General features: G+C 40.1%; 1 protein-coding gene across 9 annotated transcripts in view; it reads right to left on the bottom strand.

The window, feature by feature from the left end:
- Positions 1-277: 277 nt before the first annotated feature.
- Positions 278-24,266, bottom strand: part of LRRC4C (leucine rich repeat containing 4C) — a 549,191-nt gene continuing 525,202 nt past the window's right edge. For 4 of the 9 annotated variants that reach the window (XM_049825897.1, XM_049825900.1, XM_049825895.1 and 1 more), the window contains one exon: positions 278-2,908. In XM_049825897.1, coding sequence (XP_049681854.1) covers positions 950-2,866 — 1,917 coding nt within the window. In that variant the 5' untranslated portion in view covers positions 2,867-2,908 and the 3' untranslated portion in view covers positions 278-949. Of the gene's footprint in view, positions 2,909-12,515; positions 12,691-16,543; positions 16,728-24,266 lie in introns of those variants that run through there. The other 5 variants (XM_049825898.1, XM_049825899.1, XM_049825901.1 and 2 more) reach the window with 3 other exon arrangements.

Here is a 24,266-nt window from a genome sequence, read left to right as displayed (position 1 = left end):
ATTAGAAGGAATGATCTTAATCTTGCATTAAAAGTCAAACACCCTTGTTTGCCAGTAGGCTGCTTACATAAACTAAAATGAAGACTATGCTATTCTTCAGTAATGATCCAAAGTGGTTTAATCGTTCTCTTTAAAGTGATTGTGTTTTGGAACATCACAGCAGAATATCATAAGAATTTTAACAAACTTTTGATGTTTAAAGCCACACTAAAAATGAGCTATGTCCAAGTACAGAAAAAAACCAATATTTTATTTATAATCTTAGTTTAGTGTTTGAACTACAAATTCTGGTTCTAGAATTGTTTAAAAGATCATGGGTTTTATAGGTTTTCACAAGTAAATTAATTTCGTGGGGTGTTTTTTTTTTTATGTTTTGTTTTGTTTTTACTTTTTCTTCCATTTTTTCACAGAACCGTGCTTTCAGTAAATACAGAGCAAATCGTTACATGGAAAAAAAAAAAGGTTTGCTTCTTTGTTTTTCTCACTTGTAAAGTTGCTGTTATTATTCCATTCTCTACTGAATGATTTCAAAAAGGGCATGAGAAAACAAAAAAGAAAGAAAGAGAAAAAGTGACAAAATAGTCCGAATCTCACCACTAGAATTCACCATAAAAATTCCCAAAGTGTAACAGAATTCTTACAAAATTTCCTAGACCAGTTCTTTTAGGGAATCAAGATCTCCTATGAAAAATATGGCAAATGGGAATCAGGGTAGGCTGGGGAGGAAAAGGGGAACGAGGAGGGTAAATAAGTGCAGCAAAACCAGGTTCTGAGGAATACACATAATTTTGTCTGCTTTAGATCACAATAGAATTTTTAATAAATAAATTTCTTTTTCTTTGTAAAGACACTTTTTTGAAACAGTAGATTTAGCCCAGTCATTTGTGTCATTTGTTTTATAAACCATCTTTTGTTGTCCCCACCCCCACCCCCTAATGTCATAAATGGTTTAGATTTGAGTCTCTTGTACATTGTCTTTTGAGTTCATTCGGATCAATAACGGTTCATGCACTGAACTGTGTATTGAATTTATTGTGTTAACTGTTGTTGTGTGGTTGAAAGGAGACTTATAAGAGTTATAGTGATTTAGGTGCTCATGCTCTATTGCTGGCATGGGCAAGTGACTCTCTATGGGTGTGTCGCCTGTAAGCTCATCATCCACATTAATGATCTCTACAGTCCGCGTTGGAGCATGATGGTTCTGCCGGTGATGCTGTTTCCTCATTTTGTAGAAAATTACCAGCATCACAGCAGCCATGAGAGTGATAGCCACAAAACAACCAATTATGATTTTGGTAGTCTTCATAACCTCATCTATTCCCGGGATCCCGTTGTTTGTGTCCGTCACAGGAATGGTGAACGTTTTTTCTGTTGATCTTGTGCTCTGTGGAGTGAGTGAGGTTGTCATGTTAGTGGTCTCCCAGTTGGTAACTGGCGTGGGCCCAACCTGCTCTGTGGTCTGTGCCTCATCCTGAGAAGGTTCCACAGTCTCTACTGTGACGGTAGAAAAGTATGTGTAACCAGGGTTATCCAGGGCAGTCACATTCAGCGTGGCAGAAGCCGTGGTATTCCCAACAGAGTTACTCACCATGCATGTATACAAACCTGTGTCTTGCACAGTTACCTTTGTAAAATTTAACGTGCCGTCGCTGAGCACAGCAATCCGAACTCTGTAGGCCCCGTGCGTCATGACGGATCCATTTGGAGTAATCCAAGAGACAGAGGTCAGGGAGGTTGACGCCCGGCATTTCATCTCTGCAGCCATGCCTTCCGTGACGTTGAGGTCTGCTGGTGGCTCCACTATGACTGGAGCGTAACACGTAAAGTAATTCAGGTCCAGCTCACCAATGTACCTTCCTTTTAAACTGGGAGGTGTGTGGCAACGGGCGCAGCATGCGGTATTGGAGGGTGCCTTGTCTTTAATCCACCAGCTGAGCCAAAGGATGTCACAGTTGCAGTTCCAAGGGTTGTGATGCAAGTGGATCCTTTCTAGGCGGAGCGGCGTGAACAGGTCGTGAGGCAGTAGTGTTAGATTGTTGTGTGCCAGATTGATCTCTACAAGTGACTGAAGGTTGTCGAAAGCATTCCTTTCTATCACTTGAATCTGGGACTGTATCATCCACAATTTCTGAAGATGCATTAACCCTTGGAAAGAACCCGGCCGGATGGCAGTCAGGTGATTCCCAGAAAGGTCCAACTCGTCCAGTTTTACAAGCGGGGTGAGGTTAGGAATCTCTCGAAGATTGCACATGGCAAGGTTCAAATACCTCAAGTTGGACAGACCTTCAAAGGCACCTTCTGAGATGTATGAAAGCCTTTTCAATTCCCCCAAATCCAACCTCCGGAGAGAAGGGATTCTGTTAAAAGCATAAGAAGGGATGCTCTCAATGGGGTTGTTTCTCAACCACAGTTCCTTCAGTTTTGACAGGTATACAAAAGCCCCATTTGGGATAGTGGTCAGACGATTGTCAAAGAGTTCCAAAGTGTTGAGATTGGCCAGACCATTGAAAGCCCCTATTTCAATCGTTCTGATGTGATTCCTGCTGAGCTGCAGGATTTCTAGGTGCCTCAGATGCTTGAAGCTATTAACTTTAATGATTTGGATCTGGTTCTCATGGAGATTGAGTAACCGGGTGTTGGTGGAGATGCCGTCTGGCACGTCTCTCAGATTTTTCCGTACGCAAATCACTTTACTGAACTGGTTGCTGCAGGAGCAGACAGAAGGGCAAGTTTGAGCCCTCACTAGACCAGCCACCACAAGAAGCTGAAGAGCCAACAACACCACAAGCAGGGGGTCAAATAGGGCCCTGTTAAACCTAGGACCTATCATTATCTGCTGTGGATGTAAGGTCATCTTGTTCAACATTCATAATTTATTTGGTGTTGGTCCTTCTGGAGTTTGAATAGCCTGAAAGAAAGAAAGAAAGAAAGAAAGAAAGAAAGAAAGAGAGAAGGAGAACATTAAATTAATCACAAATCTTTAAGTGTGCTCTCTAAAGAAAGACTTCTCTTGTCCTTTCAGTCAACTCTACCAATTTCATGAAACTCTGTAGTGAGAATAGCTGTAGAAATGCTAATATTTTGTTTCCTGTACAGCTATGTATGTCAGCTGCAGTTGGCAATGAGATAAGAAAAAGCCAGAGACTAGCTTTTCCTATTCATTCCAATGTATAAAGCATGTAGCTGGATGGCAGATAACAAGTCCAACCACAGTGGAGACCTAAAAGAAATGTTCTAACTCAGAGGGAGAGTTGAAAGAAGTGACAATGGCCTCAAAAGGCAAAAATGAGTAAGATAGGAATCCTCAGACTATTCAAGGTATTAACCTTCCTGATACATTTTAAGACAAGACAACAGATACTAAGAAGAGCGAGTGGAGACTCCTGTTTTGGATGGGTGAAAATCTTTGCCTATACAAATGTGACTCTTGCATTGGAGTTTAACTAGAAGTAAAGCCTTTAATATTGAATGTTGCAGGTCATGCAAATGTCAGGGCAAGATCTTGCCTATTTCAAATTAAAAAAAATAAATACAAAGGAAACATGCTGAGCATCAATTCTTCCATACCGTTAAACAGCATCATCCAATTTCATGATATTTCCTCCTCAATTATTTTGTTTGGCACCAACAGCAGAGAAACACTCATTAGTAAATGTGTGTTGAACACAGAAATAAGAATAGCCTTTTAAATGCTGAAAAATATCTCTGTAGCTTCAGGGTTGGCAGTTTCACTGGCACCTTTAAAAAAAACCCTAAAGATCTTACTGTAAGGGGAAAAAAGACCTTTACACTATAAATGATTATTACCATTTTAAGAATTTTCGTACTGATTCATTTGTGGTAGTTCTTAAAGCCCCCAGCCCTCAGTCCATTTTCAATCCGCTGCTCAGTGCAAGGTCCCTCTGTTGTAGAGTTTAATGAAATTTTCTATAAATCAGCCAAAAGTGAAGTCTTATAAATTACAGCAAGCTTAAAGCATATTTATAACCTATAGCACCCATATGCATAATACATGTATTCAGCAAAACAAAATACTATAAGGCAATGGTTTGCCACTCCAGGCTTGAATTGTTTTATTTTGTGTAAAAAACCCTATCTTGCTTTAAAAAAAAAAACAAACCAGGAAAAAGTAGATGAACTTGCATCTCACAGCAATTCATTTAACGGAAGACTTTTTTTCTAATTATATATTCAGACAATGTGTTTTTGAGAATTCATTTCTGCATTTTTTAACTTGTTATAATGGTTCAGAGCTAGCAAGTGTTCTCATCTCACTTTTAATAATTTACTGCAGAGAAAGCCAATATAATGGTTAAAAACCTGTGAATGGGAATTGGAAAATCTGGGCTGTATCTGTGGTTTTGATCTGCTCTGTAAGTGCTATTTATAAAACATCATTCTCGTTATGAAAGATTCATGAAACTAATGTGTTTTGCAACCTTGAGCAAGTCACTCAACTTCTCTTTCCGTGGCTTACACTTCTGTCATAGGACTGGAGAACCCTGTGGCTGTAGCGTTAGATGTTCCTGCTCCCACCTCTCCATCCCTTCCCTCTGCCGACAGCTGTGCTTCGGAACATCGGCTCCATGGGTTTAGGATACTGTGCTAGACTAGATGAGGGGTGGCTGCTGTATACACCTTCCTTTTTACTGCAGGCTTACTCTTCAGAGGTGCTGAACACAATATATGAAGAAACTCTGTAGAGAGATGGAGATATCTGTGATCCATGGATTTTGCTGTTGAATAGTAATTAACCATCTTCTGTGATAGTTAATGCGATTGTATTAGCATTTTTGTTTGTCACTAGTTGGTGGGGTTTTTTATTCGGTAGATTCGTCTTTCCTTTCTTTTCTCATTTTTTAAATTCTTCTAAAACTTAAGCCCTAAGGACTTGGACTGAATAATGAATTCCATTAACAAGTAATAAAACAGATTACAGAAACACAACAAACCAATTATTTTACCATTGCACTGGTACAATGTTATTGTCTTCACTGGAACCACCATTCCCTTTACCTACTCCTCTATCCAGCAAATATTTCCTTCCCATCAATACACATAAGCTCCATATGTAAGAAAAAAAGATAAAAACATTTTACTTGAATACAGTACTTCATTATAACCAATAAATCATCCAGTTATGAGACTGATTAGCAAAAATTGTTCAGCCCAAACCAAAATGTTTCCATGTTTCAGTTGCAAAAAGATTTTTAAAAGAAATGTTTTTGGTTTTCTTCTTAAAAGAAATTCCCCATATTCCTCCCATTTTTGGTTATTGACTCAAACAATGAATCAGTCACATAGAACAGCTCTTTCCTTGTGCTGAAGGCCAAAATTGCCCATGGCTTTTATGTTTACCTTTTCCCCTGTCCTGTGCTAGGGATGGCTCAATCAAACATATGCCTCAGAAGAGGCAGATGTCAAAGACTCTCAGGAAATTCTGCAGCCCTCAGGTTTCTGCAAAATTCAAATCTGTGTACACTTCAAATACCAGCTTGGTCACTGAGTACTTATTAGCTGCTCTTAGTGTATAATTTTGAAGACAGGATCACCATTTTGTGAGATGTAGGTGGAAAGTTCTAGATACGTTTTCACGTGTTGGTGTGGCTGATTTTTCTGTGTCTAAGTTGTATTTTGTTTAATATGTAAGTATAGAAGATCTATATTGCCATTCCTCTGGAACATTTTCTGGGAGGCAGCAAGAGCAAACCTTAGCTTTTGTAGCCACCATTTGATTTAACTCTGGACTTATTTACACTTCTAAACATTTTTCCCTCATCTCTGGTAACACAGGAAGCAAAATGCAGTATGTAGCATAAGATCGCACTAACTGTGCTTGGTGCTGCTAAAGTATAGGGGAGCTGATGATTCAAAAACGCCGCCACGACCAGCAGAAAATATGCTAGGCAGTGACTTGCAAATGCACACTTCCAACGGGTGAGCCTTGCGTGAGGCTAACATACTGCAGTGAGAGTCCTAGTGGCATTAGGAATGTATTAAAAAGGTCCTCTCTTTTAGACTGCTGGTTTTCCATAGTTCAGAGCTTAAGTATTCAGGAAGTCTTAGTGCAGTCGTTTTACATCAGGGTAATTTAAAATCATAAATACCCTGGAAATATCCTGGAAAAAAAATTAGCCCACACGAAACCACAATGGAAAATTCATTTAAAGCCTTGAAGAACATTATGGAAATATTTTAATGGGCTTTACATAAAGACCCATCTGGAACTCTGTACTAGAGTAATTTGCTATTCAATATCTGGCTATTATGCTAGAGACACATGAAGGTTTAGCTTTATAAATCCACACATGGAACACAGACTATCAACCAGCTTCTTTAGTCTTTGTTGACACCTCTTTTTCTTCTAAGTGATTTTTTTTTCCCCCTTCATTTTTCTAGTACCAAAATATCAACTCTATGGTCAATTCAATAACACTAGTGCCCTCTGCTGTATAGATTTAAAATGTAGTTTAAAATGCAAAGAATTTCCTTACTGCATTGTCAGCTCCCCAGACACCGTACAATTATTAAATGTGTTTCCAAAAATGACCTTAAGCCTGTCTGTGGCATTGCCCTAATTACAAAAGCATATACCATCTGCCATTTTAGTACAGTAATGTATATTCTCTTTATGGCCATGAAGACATACATATACATATATGGAGAGTTATTTCTTTTGTGTTCTATTTCCACAGAACTCAAACACCTTTTTTTTCAAATTGACGTTTGATATGCACGTTCGCCTCTCTATAGCTTATCCGATACTTAAGTCTCGATGTACTACACATTTTCCTTTGAGCAAAAAGCATTGCCCTCTTCAGGTCCAATGCAGAAGACGAAGCACGGTATGACAAAGCTACTCTACCTCTGCAGATATGCACAGTGCAGCTTTCCTTAGGGACAGCTTGAAGGATGCAGTAGTTATGCTGTTGAAAGGTAACTCTGCCAAACGTGTATGCAGAGATGTCTTCCTTATGGGCATTGTAATGGAACCCACAATTCGTTTTTCTATTTTCTTGTAATTAAGTCTGAGACCTGATGTGATTTGATCTCTGCGTTATTTTACCAGGAGAAAGTGACTATACTCACTCTGATCTCTGAAGGATTTTCCTGTAATGGTGGGCTTTGATTACAAAAGAGAACTTCTACACCATTCCCAAAGATCTGCCTAATGAGGTATGGCAGGTGGCAAAGATATTTTCCCAAGCTCCACTGACCTTTAGCTGGATCACTAGCAATTTAGTTGCTGGTGGCAACTCTTAGTTAGCTTTCTGTCTAGTCTATGAGTCTATGATTAACTATCTCAGCAGTGGAGCGGTGCAGTGCGAAGGCCATGGCTTTACCCCAGTATACAGTTTGTGCTACAGCACGATCTAACACGCTTTGGTTGGTGCTGTACATCTGCCATTAAAAAATGAGCTGTGATGCTGTATGTCACTGCACTGAAAATATAGACAGCATTTATCAGGTGATTAGATCGTCACAAGGACATCACAGTTCAATCTCCACTAAAGCACAATTAAATCATCACAACTCTCCCTCAGCCATGTGGAGAAAACTTTGGGATGAGGGGCATTCAGATCACTTTTTACAACTTTTTTCAAGTTGAGAAATATGTGGATGCATTCAGAAAATGCACCTTTGCTTCACTTTATATAGCACAGTTAGGTATGCTGTACATCACACCCTTTTCAAGAGGTTTTTGAGAGGAAAAACCCTTTGCAAAGATATCTGCATTTTTTAGTAAACAAGCCACTCTACAGTTGCAAATTAAATGGCAGATTTCCAAACATATGAAGAGGAGCTAGGTGCGTCAAGCAGCTAATTATGCTGGGAAGTCTCTTCCGGTAGTAGCAGCATCGGGGAATTGAAAATAGTTTCTGTATGGAAGAGAGCACTGAGGACAGCAATAAAAATAGGTCTAAATCCCAGGATGACCTTATGCAGGAGTGACTCTCTTGACTGCCTTTTCAGGAACTGTGAATGCTCTCAGGGCCTGAGACTGATCCCCTTTTGGCAGCAATGCCAGCAGAGGAAGCCAAGGGAATTTCAGTGTAGATACCAGGAGACAAGCGCACAATATGTTTTAGCTCCACAAAATACTGAAACACACGAGGATAAACCCTCGTCCCCGCACAGAGACTGAACTGCGGGCAGGGAGCTCCACCGTGGTCAGAAATCCTCTACCGACATCTGCTCTGCAAACGCTCCCGCAGCCTCCGATGCGCGTCCCCATACGGCTGCCAAGGCTTGGGCTGATGGAACCACGTTGCTGGGGATTCACTCGCCATACCTTCCTGCTCCCCTCCCTGCCTCTTCTGTCCTGAAATTCCTTTCCACCTGGCTGAACCCCCGAGGACCAGAGCTTTCGGTTCAAGAGAAGTACAAACACTTTGCGTGCTGTTCCCTGCCCATATCCAGTACGACGACACCAGTCGTCTTCTCCGTTGACCGTCTTTGCTACCCACAAAGGAACACGTGCTACATTCTTCATCGAGCTTCACAATAACCATCATGCAAAATCGGGAAACTGGGTTACAGTAGATCTCACATCTTTCTCTTCCTCATCTTATCTTTTCTTTTTTTCTCACGGATCGGCTCCTGTCTGAGGTATTTGGGTTTTTTCAAACAGACAGTTTTACAGTGAAAACCCATCACCACAGCTATATAGCTGTGTGTCTTTTCCTCCATTCTTAAAAATCAGTTTTCCCTTTTCACTGCTATAGGACTTTAAAAGTCTCAACAACAGTTTAGGGAGCTATTGCAATAATGCCTAAAAACCTGGGAGGTTTCAAAGCCCAGCAGCTCCTATCTATTTGGGTTTTATTTTATTTTTAGTTAAGTACAGTGGAGGCCAAAGAGGGCTAGATAGGCAGCCCTGCAATGCAAACTGATTACTCATGAGGCCAGATAAATCAAAACACTCACAATGCAAATTATTCTCCTCTTTGCATGTTTCACCGTTTCGCTCTGGGACACAATCAGGATTTTCTATGGCCCCTTGAAGCGTGTAAGTGTAGGAGGCAGAGTGGATATTGCTGTACCACAGATACTTCCCAGTTCTCTTCTGCAAGCCTTTTAAGACTCAGCTGAATCACTAAGACACTGACCTCAAAGACCTAAATGTGATTGGACACATTCAATCCTCCTGAATCACCATTGATTTCAGGGGAGTTCAATCAAGGATGAGTTTGACCCAGTCTGCCTTTTTCGTCTTTTCTTTCATTTTGTTATACAGAAAACAGCTTTATTTCACACCCCTCATTTTCCAGCCTGATTTCATGTTTCCTCTCTCATGTCTTTCTAAGGTTTAAAATTTTCTCCTTAACTTCAGGTAACAGAAATGAACATGAAAGAGAGATTTTAAAAATGAGAATTTTAGTGCGCGATGGTCCAGGCAAAAATATTTGCATTTTAGCTGGAAATTAAGAGTTTTCACAGTGTTTTAAGCTAAATCAGCCTGGTATGTCCCTTTATTTATAAATATTCTTTTACTTCCAAGCGTCATTTGCACTTTGTATCCTCAGTACGACTCACAACATTTGCTAATTTTACAGGAAAATCATAGGAAACGTCAGACTATGTAATGGATATTTCTTTAGGACATACTTATTTTTATCAAGAGGAATTATTTGACTTCTTTCCTGACCTTTCCCTGGATGTCACCCAAAGGGTGAAGAGGACAAAACAGTCCTAATCTCTGTTCAGACTGCTCACAGTGGTATGAAGAGGAGCAATTTATGAACTATTCATGATGAACTAACTTAAATTCTTTCATAAAAGCCACCACAATACAGCTTGGTACTAGTCCACCCAGAAACATTCTAGAAATTTAATTGGAATTAACTTTTAAAGTGGGTTAATTATATTGCATTAAATCTTTGTGTGGACACTCTTATTTAGAATTTAATTTAAGCTAAATTGAATCAAGGCCACAGTAATTTCAATTAAGAGTGTCCATAAAAGAACATAATGTAGTTTAGCTAGTCCCTTTTCAAAGTTAATTTGGATTCATTTTCTTGAGACCCCATGTAGACATTAGGAACTTTTGTTCTGTATTGACTTGGGCTCGATTCAAACCAATTACATAAAGGTAAAAAGGTTTTCTACCTCATCGCTGATCCCTTGGGTTATTCAAGTCCCATTTTGCTCTTCTCACTTCACTAATTCAGTTGATAAAACACAGTTTCTCTGAACCTTTTTTGTTTGTTTCATCTTCTGTATTTTTCTGGACAGATATTTATGCAGGGAGAAACAGGCAACTGTACAGAAGAGATTTCAGAATAGCCCTGATAACAAAATTCTTTTAACTACAGCAGCATGTCACTACATCTCATGTGCCAACCATGACAGAAGGGGAAATCATACAAGCACCTTCAGGATTTCTCTATCTTACACCACAAATACCTCAGTGAGCAACAACTAAACTGCAGTATATCTATAACTATTGAAAGGATTCTTTCTTAATCCCTTTTTGGTTTACTATCAAAGCGAAATCACAGATCCCCATTCAGAAGGCATCTGAACAACAACAAAATTAGTACAAAAGCAACCCTTAATAAAAAATTATATAAAGTTCTAAAGCAGTGCTCCAAAACAATGTAATTTTGACTCCTGTCACAGTGGGGTCACTATTCTGAAACACTGTAGCATTACTTTGGTTTTAGCGGACTAGTAGTGATTTAAGACAACATCTGTTTAAAGGTACTACAGTGATACTTCATTTCAAACAAAGTAGTTTTGCTCTGGTAGACCATTATAAAATTTTTCACATGGAAGCATTAAACTATATAAATTAACATCCTTTGCAACAACATCCTACAAGATTTCAAATTAGCAGGCAAAAATCTGCAGGTCAAGTATATGAAATATTAAAATATTGTGTCTTTCAAAAGATGCAAAGACAAAAAAGTGCAAGGCTGATGGAATCCAAGATGTTAGCCATGATTCCTTCCAAAATTCTCTCCCTACTATAAAAACAGATGTAGAAAATGTCAGATCAGAACACCACAGTCTAAGTATGAATATACAAATAGAGTCAGTACAATGAAAAGCAACAAACAAACAAACAAAAAGGCAATTACAGTATATACTTGCCCTTAAGAAAGTTTCATCCTAATCTTAGAAAATTGGAGTCTAGTTTTTAAAGCCCAAAACATCCTTTCCTAAATTACAATATGTGCATTTGTCTACTGAATGTGATAATGCTGAATATTCTTGTTACCCATGCAAATCATCCTTTGAGCCTTGCTGAGCTCTTGACCTCAGTAGATAATATAAACTAGAGGACAGAAATATTTTAGTTTGATGAATATATAATGCAGTTGTGGATCCGTAGTAGTTTCTGTACTTTGGCAACAGAGACGCTTTGGTAAAATTTGGAGTCATTTGAAAGATTTTAAGATTATTTTGAGATTAGCAAATCAGAGGATTGTCCATTTCAGTGGCATAAAAAAAATCAAGTTTCTGCCTTAGCAAGTGCAGTTTTTCCAAAGGCATTTTGTAATATGTACGACAGAGGAGACTGAGGGATGAAAGGGAATTATATTAAAGCAGCCATGCAAAATCTGCACAAATGTTTTTTTGGATAAGAATTAAAATAGGTACCTGCTTAAATGCTATCATGACATAATGCTGTGTCAAGAAAGGTGTTTTCCTTTTTTAAGCTCTGAATTATTTGATGTTGAGTTGGAGAAGTGCTTGATATGTATTTCATAACCTTGGTAACTTTAGGGAGTCCATTTTGCATCACTGCATTTGTAGTGGCTAACTGAGTCCAAATTACTCCCTCATTGTGTTAATAAACAAAGAGACAAAGAGACATGAGATAAAAAGTTAAGGCTGTAAATAGCCTGGACTCTGGCAAATGATGGTTAAACTTCTTGTCCTTGGTAACTATGGAAACCCCTTAAGGTACAAGTGGAACACAGGCATTTTGTGGTCTGCAATTTACAAGCTGTTTATTTAATTATGAAGGAATATGAAACTGTTAGGGGCAATGCAATTATCATACTGCGATAGTGTTTTGAGAGAAAAAATAGGTACAGAGAAATATAAGAAGTTAATTTTTTGGAAAATTACTTGTTTTAGGACTTCTATGAAACTGCAGCACACTGGTTTTTACTGAGATTTGTGATTTTTTAAGTTTTTTTTTTTTCCAAAAGGGTGTGAGGAGCCAAAATTAGTAATATGACATTTTGCCGTAATATCCCTCAGTAGATTCCTAGTAATTATGTCCACTCTATGCCTCATGAACAAAACCAAGGTCAGGGTGTATTTCAATTAAACCCTAGGTGTTACCAAAGTGCAGCACAGCGAGAATAGCAAGCACATTATTACCAGATCTATCACTGCTGGGCAATGAATAGGTCACAGGTGCTCTTGCATGCACTATTTGTACACCTTTAAATATTACAAGTGGGAAAATGTTTCGATCCAATTTAGGAGGCAGCTAGTGAAATAAAATGAAGAGTGAAACTATGTGATGACTCAGAGGGACTATAACAACTACTTACAAGTATTTTCCTGGTTCTGAACAACAAACTTTGACCTCAGACTTCTGTTGTTGGGAGCTGCGTGAACGCAGGGGCCCCAGGGCCCTTTGCATACAATGGGAGTTTTGGCAATGATCCATCCTTGATTGGATCGCCTTAATAAGACATCAAACACAAACACATCCTCACAAGGCCTCTGGAAAGAAGATAGATAATATTACGGTAGTTTATGGCTGAAGAAAGAGAGGCAATAATGGACTAAATCAGCTAGCAACATTTCGCATGTGTCTACATGCTACTTTGCAAACATGAGCTTCACGCTCCACGCTGACCAGATGCAATGTGTGTTGCTCCAAATGATAGCCAAGGAGCAACCGTTAGCTTTTTGCTGACCCCAGGCTAATGTGCCTCACAGTGCTGCTCCAGCCTGGCCCTAGGAGCACAAAGACAGAGTCTGCATCCGCGCGGAGCATGGATGAATCTTGCTCACAGCAGTCCTCAAGAGTCCAAGTAGATATACTATAATGAAAAGTGTCAGCAGCAGAGGCAGTACAGGGACCCAGACCTCCTGAATCACATTTCCACCAGAATGTGAACTTTATCTACATATTAAATTAGAAGACCAACATGCCATGACATTTAAAACTCAATTTGATTAAATATTTGAAAATGTTCTGTCCTAGTCTACAGAATCCTGCATTACTCTTCTTATCATAGTATTTGCACACCTTCCAGAAACGCATTAAATATCCTAAATGGCTCATTTCATCTGCATACCCTTTCTTTCATCCCTTCTCCTACAGGACTGTATTCAGATGCTGTCTAGTTTGGTATGTATTATGAAGTATCTGCCACAAGCTGTTGATACTGTAGTTGGCAAGTCCAAGTTTGAAATTGCGAGTTTGACATGACGATTTATGATGTTTGCTATGCTATTCCTTCTTGAAACTCCTTGGACATCTCATGAGAAGTGTTCCTCAATTCTACCCAAAGAACAGGCCACAGAGGTTGGCATGGATCACCTGGGACCCAGTCCAATCCCTCCTCCAGTGGGAAGGGGCAGGGACTCCTGAGAACCTACTGTCACCTTTTCCCTGTGAACTCTTCTCGAAGCTTCCTCTTGGCAAGGCTTTCCAGTATGTGTGCTATGATCTTCTGATCCTTGCCCACAGGAAAGCTTTTATATAAGCCTCATGTCAGACAGGGTCTTGGCAAGCCCTGAAGTGATTTTTAACTATAAATGTTTAAAACAACCTGAAAGAAAATTCCTACCATAGAACTGTACAAGTGGCAAAATGTGATGTTTCAAATTCATTATCATTTGGGGCTATCCAACTAGGAAGATGCAAATCACTTGAAAAAGTACAATTCACATTCAGGACACTATCGTCACTAGCCGGAGAAGGAAGGGGAAGAGGGTAATAGTTAAGAGGTTTATAACTGTTTCACATACGACTAGGCAAAGCATTTTGTGGCACCATTGCACCAGTCCAGGATAATATGAACTCCACCTTTCCCATTTGCTATTACCATATACACTCAAGTGTGTCGGTCCTTCTGCCACAAACATCTGTTTCTGACCTAGTAAAGGACTGATGATGTTTCATGGACCAGAGTACTTTTGAAAGATAGTATACTCCAAAACCAGTTTCACTCTGATGTGACTAATTGCTAACGTTTTAATTACTAAATTCCAATAATAAGTGCATTAACCCACAAATATGTTTGTATAAAGCATATATAAGTGTCATACATGTATATATAAGACTAATCTTGAAAGTACTCTTGATGTAGCCCAGAATGTGATTGGCTCTCTGGGCTGCAAGCACACACTGCTGGCTCATATTCAGTTTTTCATCCACTAATTCCCCCAAGTCCTTCTCCGCAGGACTGCTCCCAGTCCACTCATCGCCCAGCCTGTACTTGTGCTTGGGATTCCCCTGACCCAGGTGCACTCGGCCTTGTTGAACTTCATGAGGTTCACACAGGCCCACCTCTCAAGCCTCTCCAGGTCCCTCTGGATGCATCCCTTCCTTCCAGCGTCTTGACCGCACCACACAGCTCGGTGTCGTCGGCAAACTTGCTGAGGGTGCACTCAATCCCACTGTCCATGTCACCGACAAAGGTATTAAACAGCACCGGTCCCAATGCCGACCCCTGAGGAACACCACTCATCACTGGTCTCCACCCAGACATCGAGTTATTGACCACAACGTTTTGAGTGTGACCATCCAGCCAATTCCTTATCCACCGAGTGGTCCATCCATCAGATCCATGTCTCTCCAATTTAGAGACAAGGATGTTGTGTGGGACAGTGTCAGATGCTCTGCACAAGTCCAGTAGATGACGTCCGTTGCTCTCCCCTTATTCACCAATGCTGGAACCCTGTCGTAGGCGGCCACCAAATTTGTCAGGCACGATTTGCCCTTAGTGAAGCCATTTGGCTGTCACCAATCACATCCTTATTTTCCATGTGCCTTAGCATAGTTTCCAGGAGGTTCTGCTCCATGATCTTGCCAGGCACAGAGGTGAAATCAACTGGCCTGTAGTTCTTTGGGTCTTCCTTTTTCCCCTTTTTGAAATGGGGGTTATATTTCCCCTTTTCCAGTCAGTGGGAACTTCCCTAGGCTGCCATGACTTCTCAAATATGATGGATAGTGGCTTAGCCAATTTTTCCACCAGTTCCCTCAGGACTCACGGATCATCAGGTCCCATGGACTTGTGCACCTTCAGGTTCTTTAGATGGTCTCAGACCTGATCTTCTCCTTCCGTGTGGCAGGTCTTCATTCTCCCAGTCCCTGCCTTTGCCTTCAGTGTCTTGGGTGTTGTGGCTGGAGCACTTGCTGCTGAAGACTGAGGCAAAAAAGTCATTGGGTACCAGACTCTTCTCCATGTCCCAGGTAACCAGGTCTCCCGCTTCCATCTGGAGAGGGCCCACATTTTCCCTAGTCTTCCTTTTATCACTGACGCACCTATAGAAGCTTTTTGCCTTGCCCTTGATGCCCCTGGCTAGCTTTAATTCTATCAGGCCTTTAGCTTACCCAACCTGATCCCTGGCTGCTCGGACAATTTCTCTGTATTCCACCCAGGCTACCTGCCCCTGCTTCCACCCTCTGTAGTCTTCCTTTCTGTGTTTGAGTTTGTCGCAGAGCTCTGTGTTCATCCATGCAGGCCTCCTGGAGTTTTTGCCGCCTTTTTTGTTGGGATGCATCACTCCTGAGCTTGGAGGAGGTGATTCTTGAATATTAACAAGCTTTCTTGGGCCCCCTCTTCCCTCCAGGGCTTTATGCCATGCTACTCTACCAGGCAGATTCTTGAAGAGGGTCTCCTGAAGCCCAGGGTTGTAAGCTTGCTGTGTGCCCTCTCGCTGCTCTAAGGATCTTCAACTCCACCTCAGGGTCACTGCAGCCAACGCTGCCCTTGAGCTTCACATTCCTCCACCAGTCCTTCCTTGTTGGTGAGTACTAGGTCTAGCACAGCACCTCTCCTCTTTGGCTCCTCTATCACTTGAAGAAGGACGTTATCATCAATGCATTCCAGGAACCTTCTGGACCGCTTATGCCCTGCCGTGTCATCCCTCCAACAGATATCAGGGTGGGTGAAGTCCCCCATGAGGACCAGGGTTTGTGAACACGAGGCTGCTCCTATCGTTCTATAAAGGGCCTCATTTGCTCGGTCTTTCTGGTCGGGTGGCCCGTAGCAGACCCCCACTATAATGTCACCTGTCCCTGCCCTCCCTTTAATCCTGACCCATAAGCTCTCGGTCAGCTCCTCCTCCATCCCCAGGCGGAGCTCCGTGCCCTCCAGCTGGTCACTGACATGGAGGGTGACCCGCCCTCCTCATCCTCCCTGGCTGTCCTGCCTAAAGAGCCTGTATCCTTCCATTCCAACACTCCAGTCATATGAGCCATCCCACAACGTCTCTGTGATGCCAATAAAATCACAGCCCTGCAGGCATGTGCACACCTCTACCTCCTCCTGTTTATTCCCCATGCTACGCGTTTTTGCACAGAGGCATTTAAGTCGGGCCCCCGATGAAGCTGACTTACTGGCTGGAGTGGCTGGAATTCCTCAGTGCTGCTCTTCAGGTGCTCTCCTGCTGACCTGTGATCCCTCTCCAGGCTCTGGGCATCTATTGCTGGCACTGGCATCAAACTGGTAGGAGCGGGATGGATTGAGGTTCCCCTCCCCCGGCAACTTTAGTTTAAAGCCCTCTTCACCAGCTTGGCAAGCCTATGACCGAAGATCCAAGAATCATAAATGATAAAGACAGAGAAGACGTTATCTCTCTGAAACTTGACACTGCGACAAGTCTTATAGAGAAAAAGAATAGATTACTTCATATTTCTACGTAGACACAGTTTTAAAATTTATGAATATACATTTATGCAATGGAATAGCTTCTCTACATAGGCTGCTTATAGCTTGCTTATTGAAATCACTGGCCAAATTCAACTTCTTATTACATCAATATGAAATTCATATCAGATCCAGGAAAGCTGGCATATACTTCTCTAGCAAATGATCACTTTCACGGAAGTGCTGTTTATCTCCGTCAAGTTAACCAACAGGATACAATGTCCAGTATCAGCAGCGCTGCCTGCTTGTTCAGCTCTTCAGACTCTGAAGTGCTGATACAGTATTCTGTATTCATGAGCCCACCACAGACTTCCATTTTGAACTAGATCCATGAGAGAAAATCATGGGTAAAAGTTGATTCCTACAGAAACCGATGGGAGTTCTGACTTTTGATTTCAGTGGAGTCAGGACTCCATCTCATATGTCAATAAGAATTTGCTATACAAAGCCAACTACGGATTATTGCTGATGTAAGTGCTAGGGCTTTGATCCCATTTTTTTAGGATAGTTTTCAGGGAGATGGAAATTTAACTTTCATGTAATTAAAACCGTCACATAACATAAAAGGAAAATTAGCAACTGAGACAGCTAAAGCGACAGAGTTCATGCATGTGAAATCGTACTACGGAATGTGTTATGTAATATTTTAAAATGTCAAGATATTATTAGATTCTTAAAAGATTCCAGGAAATTACTGTTACTTTAAAAACATATAGCAAGAGAGTGAATCCAAGGTTCAAAACAAATTTGAAAATTATGTGTCCAAAGTAGAATAAATCTGATAGCTGATGTTATTCAAGGATAGAAATATGCCTGTTTGCAGTAAAGCTTTCCATGACTCTGCTGACTTGTATAGCAATACAAATATATTTATCACAGACAGCAGCGATACCACCTATTATTAAGCACGTCCAACATCTGTCATTGTGAAAGGCTGTTTTCAGTTTCTTACAACTTTGTAAAATTTTAACCATTTACAGATGAAATGTTCCATGCTAGGGATATACCTATAGTATAGTCACTGAAAGTCGTACAGACACACTCAACGCAGCTTTAAAGCAGCTGTCATGCCTTATGGTAACAAACAGTTACAAAAAAAAAAGGAGAACATTACTTGTAGAAGCCCAAGTACTGAATTCAGGTTGGTTTTTTTTCATTTTGTGCATTGAAAGACACAGAGTTACTAGGGGAAAAATATGATCTGGTCATATAGTTAAAGATAGTATCAAAACACAAAGAAGCCAATGAAGTTTGCATTCAAATGCATATATTTATGCATGCATAGGTATACCTAATATACTTTTTAAAATACAGTTCAACAGTATTTCTAAAAACCTATTTGTTTCCTATCAGGAAAATATTTTCTGAATTTTTAAATTCCAACTATTGCTTCAGGCTGAGCACATCAAAAAATAGTTGAATGATAAAAGTGCTAATGTGTCCAGATCTCTCTGGCTGAGAACTATTTCCTGGATCCTTATCTATACTCTCTTCTCCAGAATGATGCATGAGGATAAGTACATTAAATATTTTCAGGCAGTCATTAGCAAGGGGCCATGTAAGCACTTCAAGTGGACAAATATGTTGATAACACAGCGCTCCCATGACATATGCATCTGATGGGCCCCTCACTACGGGAAAGACATGGAGGTGCTGGAGCGTGTCCAGAGAAGGGCAACGGAGCTGGTGAAGGGTCCAGAGCACAAGTCTTATGGGGAACAGCTGAGGGAACTGGGGCTGTTTGGTCTGGAGAAGAGGAGGCTGAGGGGAGACCTGATCGCTCTCTACAGCTACCTGAAAGGAGGGTGTAGTGAGGTGGGTGCTGGTCTCTTCTGTCAGGTGGCTGGAGAGAGGACGAGAGGGAATGGCCTCAAGTTGCAGCAAGGGAGATTTAGGTTGGATATTAGGAAAAAATTCTTTACTGAGAGGGTTGTCAGACATTGGAACAGGCTGCCCAGGGAAGTGGTGGAGTCACCATCCCTGGAGGTATTCAAACAGCGTGTAGACGTGGCACTTCAGGACATGGTTTAGTGGGCATGGATGATGGTTGGACTCGATGATCTTGAAGGTCTTTTCCAACCTAAATGATTCTCTGACTCTATGAAGACTTTTGGCATCATCAGGCACTCTCTTACCAGAGTATTTCACACCACCTCCATGTGGTTGTGGGCTGCTAAGAACAATGACAAATGTAAGTGCTAATGTTGCATTTAAATACCGACGCTGTATAGCATATATATCCCCAGCACTGCTCTGCCTTACAGACCTACATTACACAGTGGACCATTTAGTCTGGAAGATTACATAATTAATTGTAGAGTAGATTTTGCTATTTGCCTGATATTTCTTGCTATATCCACTTGTGCAAGCATGCCTAATGGCAGCTATTACCAAGTAATTGGCTGTCAATGTCTGCCCTCGCTCTGCAAGAATGATTTTAAAACCTGGGTTCAAGCATCTTGGGAAAAACCACCTTCATTTCTCTACTCATATTGCTGTCCATATGCTCAATACTGAAGAAAGCTCAGGAAGTGACAAGATGTAATAGCAGCAGCTAGAACCAGCAAAGACTACAGGGAGTTATGTCGCACATTCTTCACACAGAAGCACAGCGCTCTCCTTTACCAGACCTGATTTCTGGTCTGGGATCTATATCTCAGATGGCTTTCATGGAAGACAGGAGAGCTGCTGGGTATCAGAGATAAGGAGCATGCATAGATTTAAGAACTTCCTCTAATACTGCAGCCATAGATCTGAACCTAAGCTATCACCGTCAGGGAGGGGATGATAGAAAAAAGAATTTTTTTTTTTTTTTTTTTTTTTTTTTTTTTTTTTTTATGTGAGCTTCTCTATAGCTCTGAGGGGAAAAAAAAAGTTATATACATACCACATTCCTGTGGCTTCTTTTCTTTATAATTTTTACCATTCCAGAAGTGTGAAGGCAACCTTCTCTGTAATTCTACAGAAATTGGCCGAATTTAGTCTAGCTCTCCGATGGGATAAAGTGGCATTGCTCCATTCAAGTCAATGAAACTAGAATGATTTTTATTCCAGCTGAAGTTTGTGATCCTTTTTACCCTCTAAACTAGACTGATCCATTCTTGAGGAATATCAGGAGGTTCAGATAGCCAATTGCTATGAAAATGCAGCTTTTATAAATTAGGCTTCAAATGGTAAAGATAAGATAAATGCTTTTGTTTTAACTGTGTAATAAAGAAGATCTCTGAAATGTTGAAAGAATGGTAATCATACATTAAGAATGGATTCAGTTTTAGTTCTCTAAAAAATAAACTTTCATTTTTCTAAATAATAAGTTCTCTCCTTTCTGTTTCTCTTTTTTATTCCTGAGTACCATGAAACATAGGGTTGCAATGGTAGCTATGAAATAAAACTAGCAGACATACCCCACAATGAATGAAGAGGGGTCCTTATCTCCAACCTTTATAATGCGTTATGTCTGGTGTACATGGGATTTAGGAGGTTTTACATTGACTAATAGATGTTAATAGCTTACAGTTATATACTGACTTTTATCTAGAAGTTTCCCTGTGAGCTTTAAATCCTACATTGACAAACATTATACATATATATATATATATCTCAGAATTACCTTATTCTCCACTGAAATCTAGCTATTTCTGGAGAGAAACGTACCAGGTTTTTTATAGTTTACCACATAATATCAAGAAATACTGAAGACTGCCAATAATTAGGGCAAACTCCCCTACTGTTGTGGAAAGTGCATTTTCAAAAGGCGGCTTGACTCCAAGTAGAGTGGATTTCTCATTCACTGGTATCATGTTAGAGAGCGGTATTTCTGTCAGAACAGCACTAGAGCACTGCTGTAGGATTAGCTTGGAAGAACAATCTGCTTTTATGGAGTTGCTAAAATAGCTTCTTGCAACTCCCTGTCTTGTTCAGCAGATACACCAGATCTTTTTCAGGGCAGACAGAGAGCTAGGCATGCAATACAAGCAGACTAGTACTCCACATCCTTTAGTCAACAGTAACATATGCATACAGATAATCTATCGGTATTTGCAGAAGCATGTGCTAGACAGTCTCTCTTAGCCCTGACATTTGTCTGGAGTGAGCCAGACCATGAGAGATTACTCAGGAAAGAGTTAGCCATGAATTATCTCACCTCTTCTTAAAAGCGAAGACAAATACTGCAAGAGAGTAGCCATCATTTGGTGGGTTCTATAAACGTTCGGTATCTCCTCTTTAGACTGCCTTCGGCAACTGCTGCTTCTTTTCTTACTTACTTAATGCTCAGTGGCAAATACTGGGATTTAAAGTCCTCTCTATAGGTAACCACAAGAACAAGAGAGGAAAGCTGTATTAAAATCTTACCATAATTCTTTACAGCTGTTTAAGGGGGGAGAGTTTGCTGCTGCTCCACAAAGCCGCCCAGCAATGCAACCTGCAAGACTGCAGTATACTGCAGTCAGCAAAACAGCCTTACTAGTTTCTCCTTAATGTATAAAAGTAGCATAGCAATACACCTTTCAATTTAATTAAAGGTCTTCCAGGAATTCAGAAACTTCATTTTTCCTTCTTAAAGAGTACTAAATCCTCCTTTTAAAATATCATTTACCTGCAGCCTGGTGTCCAAGTTGTCAGCAATTTTTTTTTTTTTTTTCCTTAAGTATAGTACAAATTGCTAAGCCATTTCAAAATTATACAGCAGCAAAAAGAACAGATTTTTTCTTTTAATGGTTTGGGGTGCTTTTCTTCTCACCAGGATCCCGCAGATTTATACTAAATACAGCTTCATTTTTCAAAATGAAATTTAACAAGCAGTACTTAAGAGTGAGAAAGGCACTTACTAGACCATATTCAATTGCTCTTCACTGCTGTTCTTTATCTCCCCATTTTTACTGAAAGGCAAAGTAAGAACATACTAGAGAGTGAGAGGAATAATTTCATTAGTGATTGCTGAACAGACAATGCAGACACAGCAGACAGTACATCTGAAAATTGGCATAGTGCTACTACTGTCCTCTTCTTGAAATTCTGATTCTCGGACTATGGACTCAAGGATTTAGAATACAAGTTTGCTCCACCTTCCTTGCAGACTGCAAGGAATAAGGGCTGATTCCCCTTGGAACAAAAACACTTTCACTTAATTTCTTCTTATATATTGTGGATGCAAGGTCTATGCTGGACACAAACTCCAAAGGGATCGCTACTGATTAGTTTGGGCATTCAGTCTTTCCTTTCTCTCATACATTAGTACGAACCAGCAAATCCAGCCCAGAGAGCGGCCGTGGGAAGACCTGGTGCCTTACCAAGGTCGTTGGCTGTGCCACTCCGCCCATTACATGGTGATGCAATCATCAGTACCACAAATAAAATTCAAATATCCAGACTTCATACTTCAACTAAAGTGACCTGACTCTTCATCCCCTCTGAGAAAAAAATTCTCTTCTCTTAAACACATGTTTAATTTTGCTATCTTGGAATGTTCTTTTAATGGGAAGTTTCCATTTCAATTCAGGACATGAAGATCGAGTCATTCAACACAAAATTACAGTTACGGATGCTGAGCCAGTGCTCTATGGCATGAAGAATGCCTGTAGAAAGTCCTGACTGTGCTGTAATAGCATTTACTGTCAAAACCAAAATTCACAGGCCAGATCCACAGCTTGTATAAATCAGTGTATCTTCACTGGCACAGGATCTAGCTCACTGCATCCATTTAGATAGTTTCCCAAACTCCTGATCCTACATTTTTATCCAAGTGCTGGTGACAGACACATGAGGGCAAATGGACTTACACGTAAGACAAACAATGACAACAAAAAAGGATACCACCTCTCTTTGTTCATTGTTAATGAACAAGAACAAAGATTAGTTTTTTAATATCTATCTGGTAAGTAGTTCATTATATTGTTAAGAAGATTATATTTTACGCAGTATTTCTCAAAAAATGTTTCAACTTAATCAACAGCAGGGTCAAAAAAATCCCCTACAACTTTTTGTGTCTCTGCCCTTTACAATGACTATTGGATTTCTGCCACAAGAAATAAACAAAGGGAGGTTTTCTAGGGAGGTGCGGATGATGGTTATGAGGAATTCAGTGTTTGATATGCATGAGAGTCTTCTCTCTGGAATGAAGACATTAAAGAGTGCAGCGTATAAGTATTTAAATTCCATTTTTACTCCTCTCCTAATGAATTATGACTTGCCAAAGCCATATCGTAATTAACAAACAAATTCAGGATCAGTACTCAAAGGTTCCAAGCTTAAGCTTGTCTTTTTTTTTTTTTTTTTTTTTTTCCCAACCAATGTTGTCTTCTCAATAGTATTAAATCCACCTTAGGTTTACTTCCATGATCACGTCCCAGATGATCATTTTTTTTGAACTGTAGAAATCAAATTAATCACTTTATCTCCACTATTTGCCCAGTCAGCTCACTCAAGGATAACTCATGTACCATTGACCAGTGAAGTGATTAAGAGGATTTCGAAAGGGAAATTGGGATGATTGCTTCTACATGTTTCTATTGCATTGCTGTGTGCCATTTGTCCCTTCAGGCAAATGCCATACCCCTTACCAGTATCAAATTCTCTTATGCAATATGCAGAAATCTTGCCTTTCTGTTAAAAGTGACAGATCTATCTAAATGCAAGTTAACAATGTATATTGGAGAAGTTCACAGCCTTCCATTATCTTGAATGTTTGATCTTAATGAAGCCTGACAGCACTTCAACTGAGTTAGAGCAAAGTGTATAAAACTATCAGGACTGTATTAGAAAACAGTACCCGTAATCTTTGATGTTTGATTCCTTTCTTACTCATACAAAGACAAGTATGAGCTAATAGAATTTTTCTTGTTACTCAAAGCAGCTGGCTGCAAAATCTGGAAACTGCAAAAAGGCTTTAAGAGATTAAACTGAAACATGTTACGGAAAAACAGAATTAAAACTTGGCTTTTGTAAGCCGTTTAGGGATTATTTACCCTCTCACTTGTTCTCTCACAGCAAAGCTGAGTGGTATGTGCAACATTTGCCATTAGTTGCAACTCTTGGGTGAAGAAAATAGTCTTGTGACACAGCTAATGGAGTTATTCCTGTAATACATGTAGCAGAACTTTTGTGGTGCAATACTGAAGATCAGAAATTTACACCCTGCTGCTGAAAGATGCTGGGGGGGTCATTACTTAGTCTGATCTGAAGCTGATTTGATCTTGGAACTCAGCAGAGTAGCTTCCTGACTCAGGATCATGGAGTTATAAAGTGTTTCTCAATAAAGTTTCTCAATAAAGGGTCAGATTGAAAAAAAAAAAAAAAAAAGGCAGGTCATCTCTGTTACTACAGCTGTATCTGGCTTTTAGTGCCCTCGACTCATGTGGTAAGAAAAAACAACTGAAAAGGTTGCACCCCAGAAAACTAAACATGCAAAATGCT

The sequence above is a fragment of the Accipiter gentilis genome, chromosome 22 (assembly GCF_929443795.1).
Source record: "Accipiter gentilis chromosome 22, bAccGen1.1, whole genome shotgun sequence".
Lineage (NCBI taxonomy): Eukaryota > Metazoa > Chordata > Aves > Accipitriformes > Accipitridae > Astur > Astur gentilis.
This window is presented reverse-complemented; position numbering and strand designations above follow the sequence as displayed.